The sequence below is a fragment of the Mastomys coucha genome, unplaced genomic scaffold (assembly GCF_008632895.1).
Source record: "Mastomys coucha isolate ucsf_1 unplaced genomic scaffold, UCSF_Mcou_1 pScaffold12, whole genome shotgun sequence".
NCBI classification, from domain to species: Eukaryota; Metazoa; Chordata; class Mammalia; order Rodentia; family Muridae; genus Mastomys; species Mastomys coucha.
Genome location: NW_022196894.1, coordinates 47,838,920 through 47,857,229, shown reverse-complemented (window position 1 = coordinate 47,857,229; position 18,310 = coordinate 47,838,920). Strand labels below are relative to the sequence as shown.

Below are 18,310 nucleotides of genomic sequence, written 5' to 3'. Positions count from 1 at the left end.
ATTTTAACTTCTTTGAATGCTGCCCTGGGAATTCCATCAGTGAAAGGTGTCCTGATGATTTTTTATTCTTACTTTAAAAGAAAATGTTCAATTTAAATTAATAATAGAAGGATAAATTGTCACTTACCATGTCAGGCACTATTTCAAGGCCTGATTCACAACCAGTTCTCTATTAAAGGGCATCGTGACTAATAATAGTCATTAATTCTGTGTTTCCCACAATGTTGTTCTCTTCCCTTGAGCTCACATTGCTTTATGTTCTTTTATTTTTGTTGTATGACTGCCTGCATTCATGTCCATGCATGTGTGTATAATGTAGTTTGCATGAGCATTCCTAAGCTCCATCAGATTGCGGATGCATACATTCAAAGTAGATGTAAATAGACATACTAATATGCAAAAGTAAAACTGGGCACTGGAGAGAAAGCTCAGCAGCTAAGAGCCAAGCCATTCTTGTGAGGACCTGGGTTCAGTTCCCAGCACCCCTATGGTTGGTGATTCATCGTTAATTCCAATTCCAGGGGATCTATCTCACCCTTTTCTGGTCTTAATGAGCACTAGGTACCCATATGACACCCAGACATATATGCAGGAATACACATAAAGTAAAGGTAAATAATTATTTTAAGTTAAACTAATGTTATATGACATAACATTTCCAGGGGAGATACAACACAAATGTTTACTCATCCCAGATGGCAAGCTCACAGCAGACCAAAGTATGAATACCACCACAGGCCAGCCTAGTAAACCAATGAGTTTTCTTGGGGTTACTTAGAGGAATATGAGTGAGGGGTTACTTACAGAAGCATAAATAACTCAAAAGACAGCTACATAGCTGGGCAGTATTGGCTCACGCCTTTAATCCCAGCACTTGGGAAGCAGAGGCGGGCAAATTTTTAAGTTCGAGGAGAGCCTGGTCTACAGAGTGAGTTCCAGGACAGCCAGGGCTACACAGAGAAACCCTGTCTCGAAAAACCAAAAAAAAAAAAAAAAAAAAAAGCTATCACCAAACCCTACTCCAACATAGGCAGAGACCTGAAGCCCACTCCACAGCCTGCAGGCAGCTCATCAGGTTGGAGAATGCTCTCGGAAAGCGCCTTGGATGGTCTAAACCTTCTAGGCAGCTTTGCCGTCTTCATGTCTTTGCAGCTTGATGGGTCTGTGAGTGACTCTCAGCCATCCTTATTCTGTTTTAAGGAGCTTTCTTGTGGTATGGAAGGTTTCAAATCCAGAGGAAACTGCTACACAACTGATCATAGTTACACAGTTTTATAGTTTTTCTGACCTTAAACCAGTTTGAGATCTTCCTGAACCCCATTTTATTTTAGGGTATTTTTAGTGCCCCTAAAGAATTACTATACCCTAAATTTAAAAATGAGAGCAAAGCAGTTATCACATCAAAGACTATGGCATACTGCTTGCAGTACTGATATGACTGTCATTGCTTCAGTAATAGAAGCATCATCATTCTAGCATGTTTTGTGACATAAGACTCCGGAGGTGTGTTACCACAGTATATTATTCGTACTTGGTTCCAGGTACCATTTTGAGTTCTGCACATTCCTTAGGCAAGAAATATTTACACCACATGTTATAGATTCTGACGCTCTTCCTTCCTCTGTGTACAAGCATACACTGGACATGTACATCTGAGTAAAAAAAAAAAAGTTCAATTTTTTATGACAGATAACCTCTGAATATATTTGTAGCAGAATATGAACTTTATGTAGCAAGTAATGAAGGAAAAATAGAAAAGAATTATATCCACATTTAAAAAGTACTCTAAAATATAGCATGAAAATCAGCATGAGCAATGAATGCAAAAAATGGCAAAAAAAAAAAAAAGCCTGTGCTGTTTTTAATTTTTTTTCGTAATTAATGAAAAATAAAATGAAATTGGCTATTCTAAATTAGAGGAGCTATCAAAAGTATCCAGGAAAAGGTGAAACTCCATAATTATTGGTTTGCACTATTGTGGAAGGGGAGGAAGGAAGATGGTGTTCAAACCGGAATATGCATGCGGAGAAAGGCTAATGTGTGTAACTCAATGAAAATGGGAACAACATGATGGTGGGATATTAATTTGGCTTTCCTGTACAAAAATATTCCATTGTATGCTATGGTAAGACCTTGCAAATGAGATTTGTCTCAGTTTTGGTAACCTTTGACAACTTGTAGAAAATAGCTCATAACAAATGGGGAAAATCATTCTGACTTTCAAAGACTAAGCATGATTTCGAAATGTAGTCTATTATTTCATAGAAGCATTTAAAACTGTTCTAATACTGGAACATATAGAAAAGAGCCTGGAAACTGGAAATTAATAATTTCCCCAACAAGACCTTGTGGTTACAGGCTGGCTGTGCTCCCTTCTCCGAATAGCTGCAGAGCTCAGCTTCCACCTGTGTTAAGCTACTGAGAGACACTGATGGGAACCTGGGGAGGAAAGACAAGAAAAATTTAGTACAGGGAGCTAGAGAGAAGCTGTCTGTCAGTAAAGCCAAATTCATTCTTCCAGGAACTGCCCCCAGCGAGGCCCTTTATGTTTCTGTCTTTCACTAGCAACCTGACCATTGGGTTTCAGGAATGTTCTTTACCCTTTTCTTCTAAGTTAGCTTCCTGTTGCTGCTCACCTCAGAGTTTCCTTGCCATCTCCTGTTTAGGTGCTATAATTTCCATGAGCTGTTTTAACAGACTCCCTGTGTGGAAGTCGCTCTGCTAGGTATGCCAGGAATTGTTTCTGCTTAGCCAGTTAAACTGACTGACTAGTGCATAAGCCAGCTTCATTTTCTGTTTGCTACAGTTATTGTTGCTTACGTTTCTTTTCTTCTTTCATTCATTCATTTATGTATTCACTTTACATCCTGACCGATTCCCCACTTCTCCTACACCCCCTTCACAATTTCCCTCTCCCTATCTCCCTTACTTTCTTCTCTGGAAGGTGGCAGGCCTCCCAGGGTATCACTATACCGTAACACTTCATTTCTCTGCTGAGAGAATGTTGTTAGTATTGTTGGTATGCACCATGCAGTGTCCAGGGTTCAACAAGACTTTTGACAGCCTTTTAAACAGAATAGGAGATAGGATTATAACACATTCTTAGATCACTGAGATTTATTAATGGTCAAAATAAAACAGAGTCTAGAAGTTCACCAGAAGGCTGTGTAGTTGTCACTGTCTCAAAGGTTTAGGCAACATCATGAAAAACACTTATCAAATGTGTGGTTGACACGAAGCTGGAAGACAATTCAAACGTTGATAAGGTAAGGTTTATTAAAAGAAATGGAAAGTCACTCATCTAGGGACTAGGTACATGACATAAATTATAAAAATGTAGTATTGAAGAGGCCAAGCTTCCTAGCATACTATGTGCTTAAAAAAATCTGGGACTTTAAATGACCATAAGAAACAGAGTATGATACTGAAAACTTCAGTTTTAGGAAAACTGAAAGATTTCAGCTCTGGGTACCATTAAAAACTACCTAGTATCCCTAATGAGAGTTGTGAATCTTATGTGGTATGCTACAAAAAGATTAAGAGGTATCATTTAAGAAGAATATTGTTACTTTGAAATATCTGCTCACCCCAGTCATTGTGGACCTCATATAATACTTCTTTTGCATCATGATACCCTAATGAAGGTTGCATTATTACCTACTTCTCAGCCTGTTTTAGCTCCTATGAGTTAAATCTGATATTTGTTTATGAGCTCAATATTTTTAAAGGTCTATTTAGTGTATTTACATGAGTATACTGTAGCTGTTTTTAAACATACCAGAAGAAGGCATCAGATGCTATTACAGATGGTTGTGAGCCACCATGTGGTTGCTGGGATTTGAACTCAGAATCTTTGGAAGAGCAGTCAGTGCTCTTAACCTCTATCTCTCCAGCCCCAGGAACTCTATTTTTATTCAATAAAGTCTATTCTTACTTTAAGAAGTATAACAAATAGAGTAATCATTTTTTGCCCAGTACCGAAGGTTTCAAACCTGCCCACTCACACAGTAATATGCTACCTGCCTTTGTGCAAAAGTTAATTAACTCTCAAGAAGATATGATCCTTTTTATATTGGAAAGAAGGTTCTATCAAACAACCCAGTGACACCCAACTCTGGGTCAGATTTGGGTTTTGCTTAGTGAACAAATTTGTGATTTGTGGTTTTTAATAGAATTTGTTTTACTTTTATATTTTTACCTCCAGCAATATAATTGTTTTTCTTGTAATTTGGGAATAATACACTCTCTTTGGGGAGGGTGGGGGCAGCTTCTAAGAGCCTGAAACAGGGAAGTAAAGCATAGGTAGTGCTTGGTGTAATTACCTACACAAGAAATATTATGCTATTTCCCAGAATATGTCCCCAGAGTGAATATCTATATGTGTTCTATTTCATTCCTAGCTTAGAATGCTATCAAGGGTGATAAGGAGAATCATTTTGAAATATATTGAACAGAGAATAGAGTTTGCAAAGTACTATTAGGTTTGCTAAGTTGAATCTGTGCTGCAGTTGCAAACTGTTGGCTTAGTACTGCAAAAGCTCGTGTCTAGATGAGAAAAGTCCTTGACATGACCTGTAAAAGGCAACCAAAGTGACAATGGCTAAGAAACATAATATTTATCTTGAGAATGTCATCCTGACCTACTTCTAGAACTAGTATTTGAGCCCACATGGGATAGTTTATGAATAACTAGGGCTAGAATAGTTGAAAAGGAAAATTATTTCAAGAGTCTCTCAGAGTAAAATATACAAGGAAGAATAATTATGTTAGTCTTGTAGCATAGCATAGCCTGTGCTTCAAGTGTGTTTCTGGTTCAGTACACTAAAGGGTAGAGCCTAGTGTCATGAGTGTGATGAGTTTTAAAAGCTAACTTGTACGAGAAAGGCAATTATTGAACATTCTTCCCTGTGAATTATCTGAAGCCCTGGATACTCTTGTCATGTTGTTGCTATTGTTGTTGTTGTTCCTCTTCCACCTCCCCCTCTTCCTTTTCCTTCTTCCTCCTTCCTCCTTCTTCCTTCTTCTGTGGCAATATCTGCCTCCCCAGTACCTCAATTCCTTCCTAGCCTAAATGTAACAGAATTCTTCCAGAAAAGTTTGTGGTACATTAAAAGTGCTAAGGTAGGAAAAAAAAAAAAAAAAAAAAAAAAAAAAAGGACAAGGGGCACCTGATATTTAATCCCATGTATTACCATTCAAGATTAAGTGAGCAGTTCTAAAAACTTACCATTTGGGAAGATGATGGTTCTGTAAAACAGATGAGTTCCCTGTGTCTATGCTGATTTTGTGCTGATTCAGCAAGCCCCAGTGCCCTTCCCTTCTGGGTGCTAATGCACAGTAAATTACATATGTTACATTGCTTTGACCTGTGCTGCCCTTGACCAAACAGGAGCACTTGCCTCTTGGTAAATTCCTCAAAGAAAACCTGGCCCTGTTGTTTTTATATCTTTAGTTGTCCTCTTTGGGGCCTGGCATTTGAGAGTTTACAGTTAAATGTTTATGAGTAGACACTGAGGTATAGAAAATAGTTTACAATAAGCTGTAATTTTACTTCCCTGGAACATAGCCTTAGAGTTTGAAGGTAGTAAAGAGCTGGAGATGAAGGTAAATGGCTTTTCTTTTAAATGTCCTATATGTGATATTTAGGGATGAAGAAGTTTTAGTGTTGACCAAATCTATAGCAGATGTATTTTGGCATTCAGAAGTTTTCAAATTCTATAAAAATGTGCATGTGTACTAAGTATATCCTGTTCTATGTGATGTGTCCAGTACATATTCAAATTCATGAATATGCTGGGAGCAAAAATACAGTCACAAGTAAGGTATAATCAATTGTTTAAGACGTATGCAGTTGCAATTGCTTTCACTCAGAATTGATAGCCAGGCTCAGATGAGATTAGATTAATCACCAGACAAGATCAAACACAAATGTTTTCAGATCTTCTGTGGTTTTAGAGCTGTATGTTACCATCTGGAAACCTATAATGTCTGTTCAACAATTGAAGCCTTTGTTTAATAAGTCATTATAATATTTCTGATTTCAAGCAAATCAGTGGAAGTTACTGAGATTTTTCATTTTTTTCTGTGGTCTTGGGCCAAATATCAGAACAGAGTATGGAGATTATTACCTACTGACATAATATATCATCTCACCCACCCTTACAAAAATCCTCCAGGATAGGATCTGTCTGTTCTCTATCAAATCTAATTTTCCTAAGAAAAGTATCTGGTGATGCTAGAAAATGATTCAAAATGTCTATCTGTGTTTCAATGAAATTAGTTCAACAGAAGTGAGCTAATTGTAAGGTTTGTAATTTTTAAATGATGTATTTTCAAAAGTTAAAACTAATTTCAATGGTAAAATAATGAGACTGGTATTTCCCTCTCACTTTTGTTTCAACTATTTAGATGTGTCTGGCATCAGAGGGGGTGAAAATGGAAGACACAAAACTAATAAAATCAAAAGAATCAGATGGAGGAAGAATTGAGGAAATGGAGAAAGGGAAGGAAGAGAGAGACATAAAAGTGGAGAAAACCATTGAAACTGCGTTCCAAAAGGAAGCAGAATTTGGGAAGTCAGCTAAGAGCAACATGAGAGAGTCTAAGGACTTAAGAGACATCGCACAGCTACAGATGGATAATGTAATGGCTATCAAAGTGGAAGACCCCAAAGAAATTAGAAAGGAGTCAGAGGATGATCAGAAATACAGTCACTTCCCTGATTTTTCTTACTCTGCCAGTAGCAAGATAATAATTAGTGATGTTACCAGTAGAAAGGATCATATGTGCCACCCTCACGGAATTATGTTCATTGAGGACTCCTCCACGCTAAACAAACCAGAGAAGATAAAGAAGAAAAAGAAGAAAAACAAACTGGATCGACATGGAAATGACAAATCCACACCCAAGAAGGCCTGCAAGAAGAGGCAGTCTTCAGAATCCGACATTGAGAGTGTCATGTACACCATTGAAGCTGTGGCAAAAGGAGACTGGGGTGTTGACAAACTCGGAGAAACCCCAAGAAAGAAAGTCCGCACCTCCTCAAGTGGCAAGGGAGGCATTTTGGATGCCAAGCCACCAAAGAAAAAAGTGAAATCCAAGGAGAAGAAGGTTTCCAAGGAGAAATGCTCAGACATCACCAAAGAGTCTCGACCTCCAGATTTCCTTAGCATTTCTACCAGCAAGAGTGTTCCTGGGGAGGTGCCAGAGGGCATCAAAGCAGAACCCTTGACCCCTACTGAGGATGCACTGCCATCTAGCCTACCAGGACAGGCTAAGCCTGAGGAGAGTGACTGTCACAGAAAAACGGAGACCTGTGGCTCCAGGAAATCTGAGAGGTCTTGCAAAGGTGCTCTTTATAAAACCCTGGTATCCGAGGGCATGCTCACCTCCCTGCGAGCTAATGTTGACAGAGGTAAGTGACTTCTACAAACCCGAAAGGATGGCAAGGCCTAGCAGTCTTCCCTTGAAAGAAATCGTGAACAGCTGAATATCAAACTAGTACCTTGTGTGTGCCGTTCATGTGTCATATCCATTTCACTTTACCTGTGTGCTTCCCAGCACTTAAGGGAGGGTTTGTAAGTAGTCATCATAGAGAAATTCAGGTAACTACGTTTTTGTTTCTCTGTTGTGGGCCAACTTCATTTTGAAGGGTCAGTATTGAATGTTACTTTTAGCCTGAGTATTTAAATTGATGGAATTTCCTGAGTGACACAAATAAATTTGGCAGAATCCTTACCTATAGGATTCCAAAAGCAAACATTCTATCTAGTGCTTTTGTTAGGTAATCAAAACCACAACTGAAATGTTATTTCGATTATGGTAGCATCTGTGCAGTATTTTATATGTATTCATTTCATTTTGAAGTATCTGGAGAGGGAACTTTTTCTTGGTGAACTCTATTCCAATAAGAAATGTGTGGTTCTCAATAAGCCCTGAGTGCAGGGAGCTTGGGAGGACATAGTTCTCCAGGGATGTCTATTAGTGAGTCTAGAGAAATTTAAGATTAATAGTGTCTATCAGCAAAAGACACTCATGCTCTAGGCTAATTCTCAAGTGGAAAAGATGGGAGCGGCATCTTGATGCCCATAGTGCCTGATGTGTAGGACATTACTGCTTACCTTAGAGGTAAGATTCTTTTTTGCAGTCCCTTTATTAAAAGCAATCCAACCCATGTCACTCTGGGTGCTGATAGCTGCAAAGAGCACTGTGAAAAATAGGTAAAGGGGCCAAAAAGTTACTTGTGAAGGACTTGAGCTCATCTCCTTCAGCCCTAATATTCTGAGAAAGCCCCTTCTCTTGGGTTTCCTAGGGAAACGAAGCTCAGGAAAAGGAAACTCCTCTGATCATGAAGGTTGTTGGAGTGAAGAGAGCTGGACATTTAATCAGAGTGGCACCAGCGGAAGCAAGAAGTTTAAGAAGAAGCTAAGGGAAGACTCCTTCCTTGGGTAGGTGCCTGCGAGTATAGGTGACCTTCACTGTATACCCTCCAGTAACAGGAGTGTTAAGTCTAAGTCCGTTTATTCTTTTTCTCTTAGCCCATGTCTTAATATGACCCCTTACTGAAAACAGATCACGGGTAATGATGTGATTCCTACTCTTAGCCAGTCATGTGAATGGTAATATCATTTACACTTTACGTATGGTAGAAACTACACATTTTAAGCTTGGTCCTGAGTTTGAATCCAGGTCCACCACAGTGCAGTAGTATAATAACTGTACATACTTTATCATTAATCACTAGGACCCATTTTACCCTCTGAAGCTTTGGATGCATTTTTTGTGTGTATTTATATTTTTCACATTTTATACCACTATTTATATTTTAGTACTATATGTGTTTGGTATTTTAAAATATAGGCACATATTTTTATAAAATAATGATAGCTGACAACATGAGTTAAAATTTTGCTCAGCTTCTAACTTTGATATATTTAAACAATCTCCTATTTACTCTAAGAAAAATAATTCTGATATAATTATACATTGGATATAGTACTAGGAAGTAATGGTACATATCACTGTATATCACTTAGGATTATTATTTCATGATTTCTGTTATGCCAACACCCTCACTAGCAATCAAGTATTTTGTTAGTAGTTGGTAGAGACAGTACTTTATATTTGTTAGAGGAGTATCTGTAGATTCACCTGTACTACTGAAAGTCCTTTGAGATCTCACATTAGCCTAATTTGAAAAGAATATGATGAATAGAAATAATTCTCCATATTTCTCCTAAGTATTTTTAAAAGTATGCAAATTTTATGCATTGGATATATTATATTTGCTTTATTCATAATATTTGCATTTCTATTTGTGGAAAATATAATTTTTTCCTTGGAAATGAAGTGTTTTAAAGTCTTGTTAATTCTAAGACTCCAGGGCATCATAAAATGTAAAGGTGGTACAGCTACTTCAATGTTATCTTAAAATACACATATTTTAATATTATACTGAAATAATATATTTAATAGTTTAATTTCTACTATTTTAGAAGTGCAAAGTACTTCAAGTTAGTTTTACTTCCATTATGCTTAAGTAATGATATGAAAAGTCTCCATTTGTCATTATTAAATGATACTTTCAAATGCAGGGTATCGTGATTGTAGGGTATTGCTAGACAGTAAGGTGTGCTTTCTAGATGTGCTGATGCTTTGTAGTCTCAATACCAAGCCAGGTCAGGAGGTACCGCAGGACAGAACTAGGGAATAAAGTAAGCAATCACAACAGAGGGGGAGATAGTAGCTCAGCTACTGAGGTGTTTGCACTGATAAAAAAAAAAAAGCTAGGCATGATAGCAAACCCAACTTTAGGAAGTCAGAGACAGCTAGATCCCCAGGCACACTGGCTGGCTAGATCTAATCAGCCAGAGCCAGGCCAAATAAGAGTTCCTGTCTCAAAAGACCAAGATGGGCAGCTCTTGAGAACCAATACCTGAGGCTGTCCTCTAACCTTCATACATATATACACACATGAAGTCGTAATAATAAGTATTAAGCTCTTCAATAAAGCTGATTCCTCTGAGCAATGAAGTGAGCTGGGCACTGAGGCACATGCTCATTCTCTTTGGAAGCAGAAGCATGAAGATCATGTGTTCGAGGATAGCAAGGGCTACATTAGGAGTTCCAAGTCAGTCTCAGCTGTGCAGCCAGACCTTCTCTCCAAACCCCTCTCCATTATTACTTAAACAAGTTGTAAGAGAGAGGTTTCACCATTTGCTGAGAAACAGAAGAAATGAAATAGTCTTTGAAAGTCTATCTCAAGAGAATAGTGAGGTGTGGGAGTGTATATTTGAGAAGCCCAACACATCTAAAGCTCCCTCCTCTTCCCCAGTCCTTCCATTTCCTGTCTACCAGTTCCGCAACTTCGCCCAGCTGTCTGCAGTGTATCTTCGTTAGGAATTCTCATTGAACAAAAGCCAACAGCCAGCCTAGGATCCAGCAGGCATGCTGCCATTGCTACGCTGAGCCTATAGAGAGAAAACCAGCCCAAGGATTCCCTACCTTTGCCAGTCATTTGTGGTTTCCATTTGAAGTGGCATCACCTCTCTTGACAGTATTCATTAAAAGCTGGCTTTACTTTTACTTGATTGTGTTCCTCATTGACTCACCACTTTAGAATTTCTTTCCTAACATTCAGATATTTAAAAATTTGTATATGTTGTTATCAAACACTAGGTAGTAACTACTTTATAAAAAATGCAACTTATAACACTCATATCATATTACCTATAAGCTAGTTAATGCATGAACATGCATTTGAATCTTAAGAATGAGATCTGTCGGAGGAGAGTATATGTTTGTACTCAGTACTACAAGACTAACCCATGGCAGTGGAGAGAAATCAAACTTTCCACGTCAACCATTCAGGTTTAACCACTCAGGCCTGAATGGTTGAAGTGGAAACCGTGCAGATGATTACACAACCTTTATGTGGATTTAAATTGATACTTTTTCTCAAGAAGTTCTGAAAAGATGAGTTTTTCTCCCCCTTGCATGGATTTTTTTTTTAATGTCCTAATTCTAGGGACCCTCTTTTCAAGTTTAAACACTTAAAAATATATCATTTATCATTTTGTTTAAATATTTGTCCTTTTGCTAATTGAATAATACTCTCTCTTTTTTTAATAGTTCTGCAAAGCTGGATGAGGAATTTGAAAAGAAATTCAACAGCCTCCCTCAATATAGTCCTCTTACATTTGACCGGAAGTGTGTATCTATTCCAAGAAAAAAGAAGAAGACTGGAAACATGTCCTCAGAATCTACTAAAACCAGCAAAGGTTAGCAGTGGCCTCTCTACTCGTTCATTGTATCTGAACCTCAGCTTTTCCCTCAGCTAACTTCAGCTCCCAGAGAGAGCTACACTGATTAGATGCCCAATGCTGTCTTGGTCCCTGCCTCTCTTCTCCTTTCTTTCTTCCTTAATTCTCCTTAGCCTCTGTCTTTACATTATGTCAACATATATACAGTCATGGTGCTGCTCTTCAGAACCTTTTTGGAGCTTTGAGAGGCTCTGAGACTGTGCAAACCTTATGTTTGCCTGAGAAATAGACACTGTTCTTTATTATTATTATGTACCAAAACAAAGTAAGCCTACCTAGAATACTCCAGCAATATACCTTGCTTTGTTAAATTTGAAAAAGTGCTTTGTTTCCAAGAGCATCAGGTTTTCACTGTCTGTGTCAGGAATTTCTTCAAACTATCTGTGCCACCTAGGTAAATCCCAACACTCATCAGGGGCAACATTCCTGTTTAAAGAGAAAATTTAAAGGATATTGACATTTTCAGCAGTCTCAACTCCTGGTACAGCTGCTGATATGCCTGACCTTTGTGACATGCCCTGGGGCATGGTCTGGGTACCAGACATGGGTTCCACTCAGGCCCATTGAGGCACAATGAAGAATTGGCCTACCCAGAGTATTGCTATCACAGAATACTTTAGGAATATTTTCCTCTAGATTTTCTCACAGATGTGAAAACATTATTTATTGGTCTGTCCTCCAAGGACAAGAACTAGAGAGATGAACGGCAGGTGTAATGTGCTACAGATGCTTCAGGATCACATTCTGAGTAGGGTTTGCTAGACAAGTTCTTTGTAACTATCTTACAAAAGTGGCTACCTGTTCCCTGCTTATGTCAGACCAAATTGATCACCTGATTTTATGGATTTTTGAGGGAATATGTAAGATATATGATTTAAGGAGAAATTACATTTATATTTTTTTCTAGTAAAACTTAAATCTTGCTCCCTCAAGACCTATAAACCCTTTGCACACTGTAATTGCCAAAACCAAAGAGGGGATCACTTTGAGATGACTTCAGGATATTATTGAAAGGCTTGTGAAAATCCCTACTCTGTGATTAAAGGCTGGGAGGAGCATAAAAATAATTGTAGAACTAACCAACTCCTTCTGTGGTTACTAAGAAGCCAAAAGAATAAAGAATTCAACAGGAAATGCTGCATCACCAGATTTTCTCATCTGAGAAAAATCAACTAGTGTTCAGTTCTATCCATCTATGAAGATGGATAGAGCTGAGGCCAACCCATTGATAAGCAGATGGCATGAGTTGGCTGCCACATGAAATGTCAGTCTTTTTCCTGGAGATGTTTAGGAGTAGGGAGTGTAGTCAATGAACCCAAAGATGCCAGTTGTCTTGAGCTCCCATACTTCATGGTTTTAAAGATACTGAAAAACACAATACTTGATAACCCAGTAAAATGTCACTTAATTGATTGATGTTCAAGACACATTCCTTATCCTTCTTGGTACAGGTCAAGACATTCATTTCACAACGGTGAAATTGGCTGAATTATCTATCAAGGAAAATACTGATAGATTATTTTTCTAAAGCTGAAACCTGAAGTTACGATCTATTTTCGTGAAACCTTTTTTTGGTTGTCTATTACATGCTTTCCTCTCCAGCTAAGATTAATAGTGTTTGTTTGCTGTGAAATCACTTTCTGTAGTTTTGCATTGTGCTTCACACAACATCATCTTAACTTGTTCATTATACTTCTCAAGCCATAAAGCCACTGGTTCTTCCGTGCTATGTCAGTAATTACCTATGAGGGAAGACTTATAACACTTTAGATTTTGTTCTATGTTGTGTCTCAGAAAATAAAATGGAATTAAAATAAAGCAAAAACTTAAATAATATATTCTATTTAGCAAACTAGAGAAATAGTATTCATAACCAATTTGCAATTTGGCATTAAAGCAGTGTGCTAGACTGTGGGTTATTAATGAAATTATCATACCAGCTGTGTGGTAATTGCCTGATCTTTAGGGGATAGAGAGATTGTTTTCTTAGACTCAAGACCCTTTGCACCTTTGCATAATGAGTCACTCAAAACAAACACTGTGTATGAGATCATTAGCTCTTTTGTAGAAGAGTGTGTTTCCATAGGAAACTCATCTTTATCCTAACAATTTCCCATTTGTCTATATTATTTTCTCCTGCATTCATTGTCATTCATCATTATTTTTTCCTTACATATAGTTGGTACCCTTTTGAGTATATGTGGATATATGAAATGCATAGAATTTTTCTGAAATATAATTTCAAGAAGAAATTACTATTTATGTTCTCATACAAATGCAGATCTCAGAATCACAGTTCGTGCTTGGGTTTACTGCTGTATTTTACATTTGATCTCATTGGCTCTTTTTCTCATGTTCTCTTATTTCTTCCCTGTACTCTTCTCATTATGTCTGTCCCATCCCTCATGTCAAAAACCTCACAGTGGAAGAGATGACAGTGACGAAGTACCACCTCCTGCAAGTGGGCTTGGTCTATTTTGTCATAGAACACAGCATGATGGATGATTTAGGAATAGAATTTCCCTTTGCTTTTAAGAACAAACTCTCCACCACATTGTGATCCATGTAGCTCACAGTGCAGATCAGCTGCAGATGCCCAATCTTATAGGCTATCTCCATTCTTTCTCTGTGATTTTGAATGAAAGTTTTAAATCATGAATCTAAGTTGAACTGCTGCTTCTAAGAGGTTTCTTTTTGAAACATCATTTGTGTACTGATAATATATGAATTGTTGTTTGCAAAGAGTCTCAGAATTCAGAGTTGTAGGAAAATAGCAATTCTCAAACAGAAGTCGGGTCTTGTAGAAGCTGTGAACTGAGTTCAAGTTGGAATGTTTAGGCTCCGTCTCGACCCTTGACTTCTCCTTTATCTTTACATCTTTATATATTTCTTGGGCTTTTGTTATATGTTGTTGTCTGATTTTCCCAGCCCACATTACATGTTGTTATTATAGTTAAAAGTGGTTGGAAGCTAGAGCTCAAAGTTAAGTGCACTGCCTGTTCTTTGAGAGGTCCATTGTTGACAGTAACCACAAGGCAGTTTACCATCATCTGTTATTCCAGTCCCAGAAGAGCTGACACCCCTTCTGGCTTCCACAGGATTGCTTGCATGTAGTACACAGACATAATGCAGACAAAATACCCATGTATATAAAATTTAAAGATGGGAAAGATATTAAGTGGCTAAGCAAAAGTTATCTTGGTACAAGACCAGCTTAACATATATAAAGCTTAATCCAGACACTATCCCCTCCCCATAAAATGTCCAAGAATGAAATTTTTGGTTTTTCGAGACAGGGTTTCTCTGTGTAGCCCTGGCTATCCTGGAACTCACTCTGTAGACCAGGCTGGCCTCGAACTCAGAAATCCGCCTGCCTCTGCCTCCCAAGTGCTGGGATTAAAGGTGTGCGCCACCATTGCCTGAAGTTTTATTTTTAAAGCATAGTGGTATTAAGGAACAGTTTCACAACATAGAAGCTGGAATCTGCTGTTTGAAGTTGAGGACACTTTCAGTCACTGACACTGAGGACAGCAAGACTCACCTCTCCTGTTAGGAAGTTGTAGTTCCAAGTTTAGGTAGAACTTTGTAATTTTCCCTCGAACTATTTAAGAGTCTTCATTGACTCTGAAACCTTCTCAGGAAGATAGTGACAGTACATTTGCAGTTATAAAACACACACTATCATGAATTTTTTTTCTAAATCTTGTTTTTTTTTATAAGCTATAATCTTCCAAGAATATATCTATTTTTACTTATACTTTATTTGTAGTTTTTAATTCTCATTCAAAGAATTGGCTCTTATGATTGTGTCCTCACACATACTTTATTGAATCTCTTCCTCAGCTCTCCTCCTACCTGACACAGTCTTGAGTTTCTTAATTATGTGTGTTCAGCCCATGAAAGTAGCTCCATCCCATTCATGACTCCTAACTTAATAGTAGCTGATATACTTTACAACTTACTCAGATCAATGGATCATTCCAACTTACTCAGATAAATGGCCAGCAGCTGGGAGCAATTTGCTACAAATTATTACAAAATTATCAATTCATTAGTTATGCAACCAATAAAAAAAATCAGCCTAGTCTTAGAAAATAATCTTGTTGCTTTTCTATTGCTTAGAATGCATGAACTTATAGAACCTGAGGAAAGTTCTTGGCAGTAGAGTTAGACTGAGCATTTATGACACAATAGTTCAGAAGAACAGGTTCACCTAATAGCAGGACCTCTGGCCTTGAAAAATTATTATGCTGAGCTCATACTGAAGTGGCTCCTGTGTCACTGTGGCAACAGTGTCCCCAAAATGTCCATTTCCCAAGAAACCCTGACGTTCATGCCTTGGAAAGGTTATTGTTAAGATCTCATGTCAGTCTTCTTTGCCCCTTGTCTTGTGGCGAGGCTCTGCTGTTTTTACCCAGATGTAAGTTGGAGCGCAGTGTAAAGGAGATCTCGTTGTTCAGGACATCCTTCCCCAGGTTCTGGGTGCTGACCTGAGCAGCTTTACAGACCAGCACTGTGGGATTCTGGTGGTATTGGGTAAGGAGGCTGCAGGTGATGTTGGTGGTGCTGGTGTAAGGAGGCTGCAGGTGATGCTGGTGGTGTTGTAAGGAAGCTGCAGGTGATGCTGGTGGTGCTGGTGTAAGGAGGCTGCAGGTGATACTGGTGGTGGTGTAAGGAGGTTGCAGGTGATGCTGTTGATGTTGTAAGGAGGCTGCAGGTGATGCTGGTGTTCTCTGAAACAGTTTGCTAGGGAAAGAGATGAATTAGAAGCCTGAAGTGGAGTGTCTTTTCTTTGACTTCTGAATGATTCTTTCTAGAACATATTTTTCTACTTTTCATTTCCTTCCTGCCCAATTTGTGGACCCTTCTATGTTAATATAACAAAAAGAAAAACATAGTTCTTAATTTGCTTGTGTTTGCTATTTTTTTTTTATCATTTTTTAAACTTGATTTTCTTCAGACAGCTTGTCAAACACATGCGCCATGCTGGTGAGCAGAAATGAAATTGTTCATTTATTGACTCCTAAATCACTGCTTTTCTGTGGTTGTGATTAGATCTTACTCATTACTTTCCTTTCATGTTCTTGTCACTATCTTTGAGGAAGTCATCATTTGTTTACAGTATTTATAGTCATCTTTTGGGGGGATGGTTCAAAGCAAGGAATTTTTTAAATGTAAGCTTATATAAGCTCTTCTACATACAAAGCCAGCCTGCATGTTTGCTTATTTGTATGTGTGCAAATATGGGTAGATTCATCTTTAGCTTTGTCCTTAACTCACACTTTTTATACTCCTTTTCCATTCCAGTTCAGTCTGTACTTATATGACTTTCCGTGTGAGGCAATATCTTACAATTCCCACAGGTAAATCAGCAGGGGCTCTGTGAGCCTCAGAAGTCTCAGAAAGTTTCTTCTGCTTTCTCCTACTTATTTTCAATGATTGCCTACATGTCATTCAGGTGTCATTCTGGTAAGAGTGCCTGGGTTTTATAAAAGTCCAGGAACCACTGGTGCAAACACATTTTAGAGAACATTGCTAATATCAGTGTACCATACTTACATGACAGGTTTACTTTGTGCTTGTTTAGTTTTTCAGTGATTCTTTTTTCAAAAAGAGAAAAATAACATCCATTTCCTTTTTAAAACATTCCAACTAATCAGAATATTTGTTATGGGTTATTTAGAAGCATGACTTGTGGTCATAGCACTTGCAGAGATTTATGGTATCCTTGTTAACTTAAATGTGTTTCTCACACATTTTTGCCAGTCAGTGCTGTAGGAGCTTTGTTATTTATGAAGTGAGTTTTTTTTGAGAATCTGTTGTATACTAAACACTATTCTAGACAATTATAACTGTGATTATAACTGTGAAAAAAAAATCAAAGAACCTGCTCCTATGGAGGTTTCATTATACTGGATGACCAGACAAATAAACAAGCCCCAACTAACCAAGGAATGTCATGTGTTTGAAGGTTAACAGTGCTATGAAGATCAAGAGAACAGATCAATAAAACATGTAGACAAATGATCAGCAAGGAGAATGAACACCTGAACAACCTTGAAACAACTAGAACTAACTAGACAGGACCACTACTCTTGCAGAGTGTGTACCTGAAGTATGTGGAACAATCCCCATAATTAGATATGTGCTATCTGTAAAGCAAAGTGATCAATTTATAATTAAATTATAAATATAATTTATAATATGTATAATGACTATTTAAAATTCCTATATAACACGGACAATATAATGGGAAGTTAATATAATATAATAGTTAATTATATAATATAATATAATAAATACCAACAAAATATTTTCTCTGGCCATAGTTAAACAAATTAAAATCAGAAGTAGAAGAAAGTGTTAAGTAATGAGACGAATGTGAGAGCAGAGTGTCAGATGCTTAGACACATAAGGTATGCTTAGAGTGGAGTTTACTCCCCTTCTGAGAAAAGTCTAAAATTACTACTCCAACTAGCCCTTCACCTTAAGATACCGAGAAAAGAAAGGCAAGCCCAAATCAAAAGGAAGAGGGAAAGAAATAGCAACAAACATTTAACTAGATTGTGACTAATAAAAGTAGGTTTGCATGTTTATAATCTAAAATGAAACAGAGAACATTACTATCAACTGTACATAAATGAAAATAATTGTAACCTAGTACTATGAGCAGAATACCATACACCAGTAAATAACCTTGATAAGATGTAACATTTCATAGAAAGACACAAACTACTGAAACCAATTTAAGAATGACCTGTGATGTGTCAAGATGTTGAATCAGCAATCAGAGTGTACTAGGGATGTGAGGATCCTTGGCCCAGATAGTACTACCATAGATCCTGCCAGACTTTTAAGAGGAATTACCTGCATTCATATAGAGCACATGCATATACTCGAAACCCTATGCACCACCTGGAGGAGCATAAACCTTCACAACTGTTTCATGAAGTAGACACACTGACCATATAACTTAGCAAGTCTACCTC

At 37.7% G+C, this 18,310-nt stretch overlaps 1 protein-coding gene across 10 annotated transcripts in view; it reads left to right on the top strand.

Moving 5' to 3' along the window:
• Positions 1 to 18,310, top strand: part of Bbx (BBX high mobility group box domain containing) — a 232,217-nt gene that overhangs the window by 197,135 nt on the left and 16,772 nt on the right. For all 10 annotated transcript variants that reach the window (XM_031364051.1, XM_031364050.1, XM_031364045.1 and 7 more), the window contains 3 exons: positions 6,409 to 7,414; positions 8,312 to 8,447; positions 11,131 to 11,279. In XM_031364051.1, the coding sequence (XP_031219911.1) occupies positions 6,409 to 7,414; positions 8,312 to 8,447; positions 11,131 to 11,279 (1,291 nt within the window). The remainder of the gene's footprint in view (positions 1 to 6,408; positions 7,415 to 8,311; positions 8,448 to 11,130; positions 11,280 to 18,310) is intronic.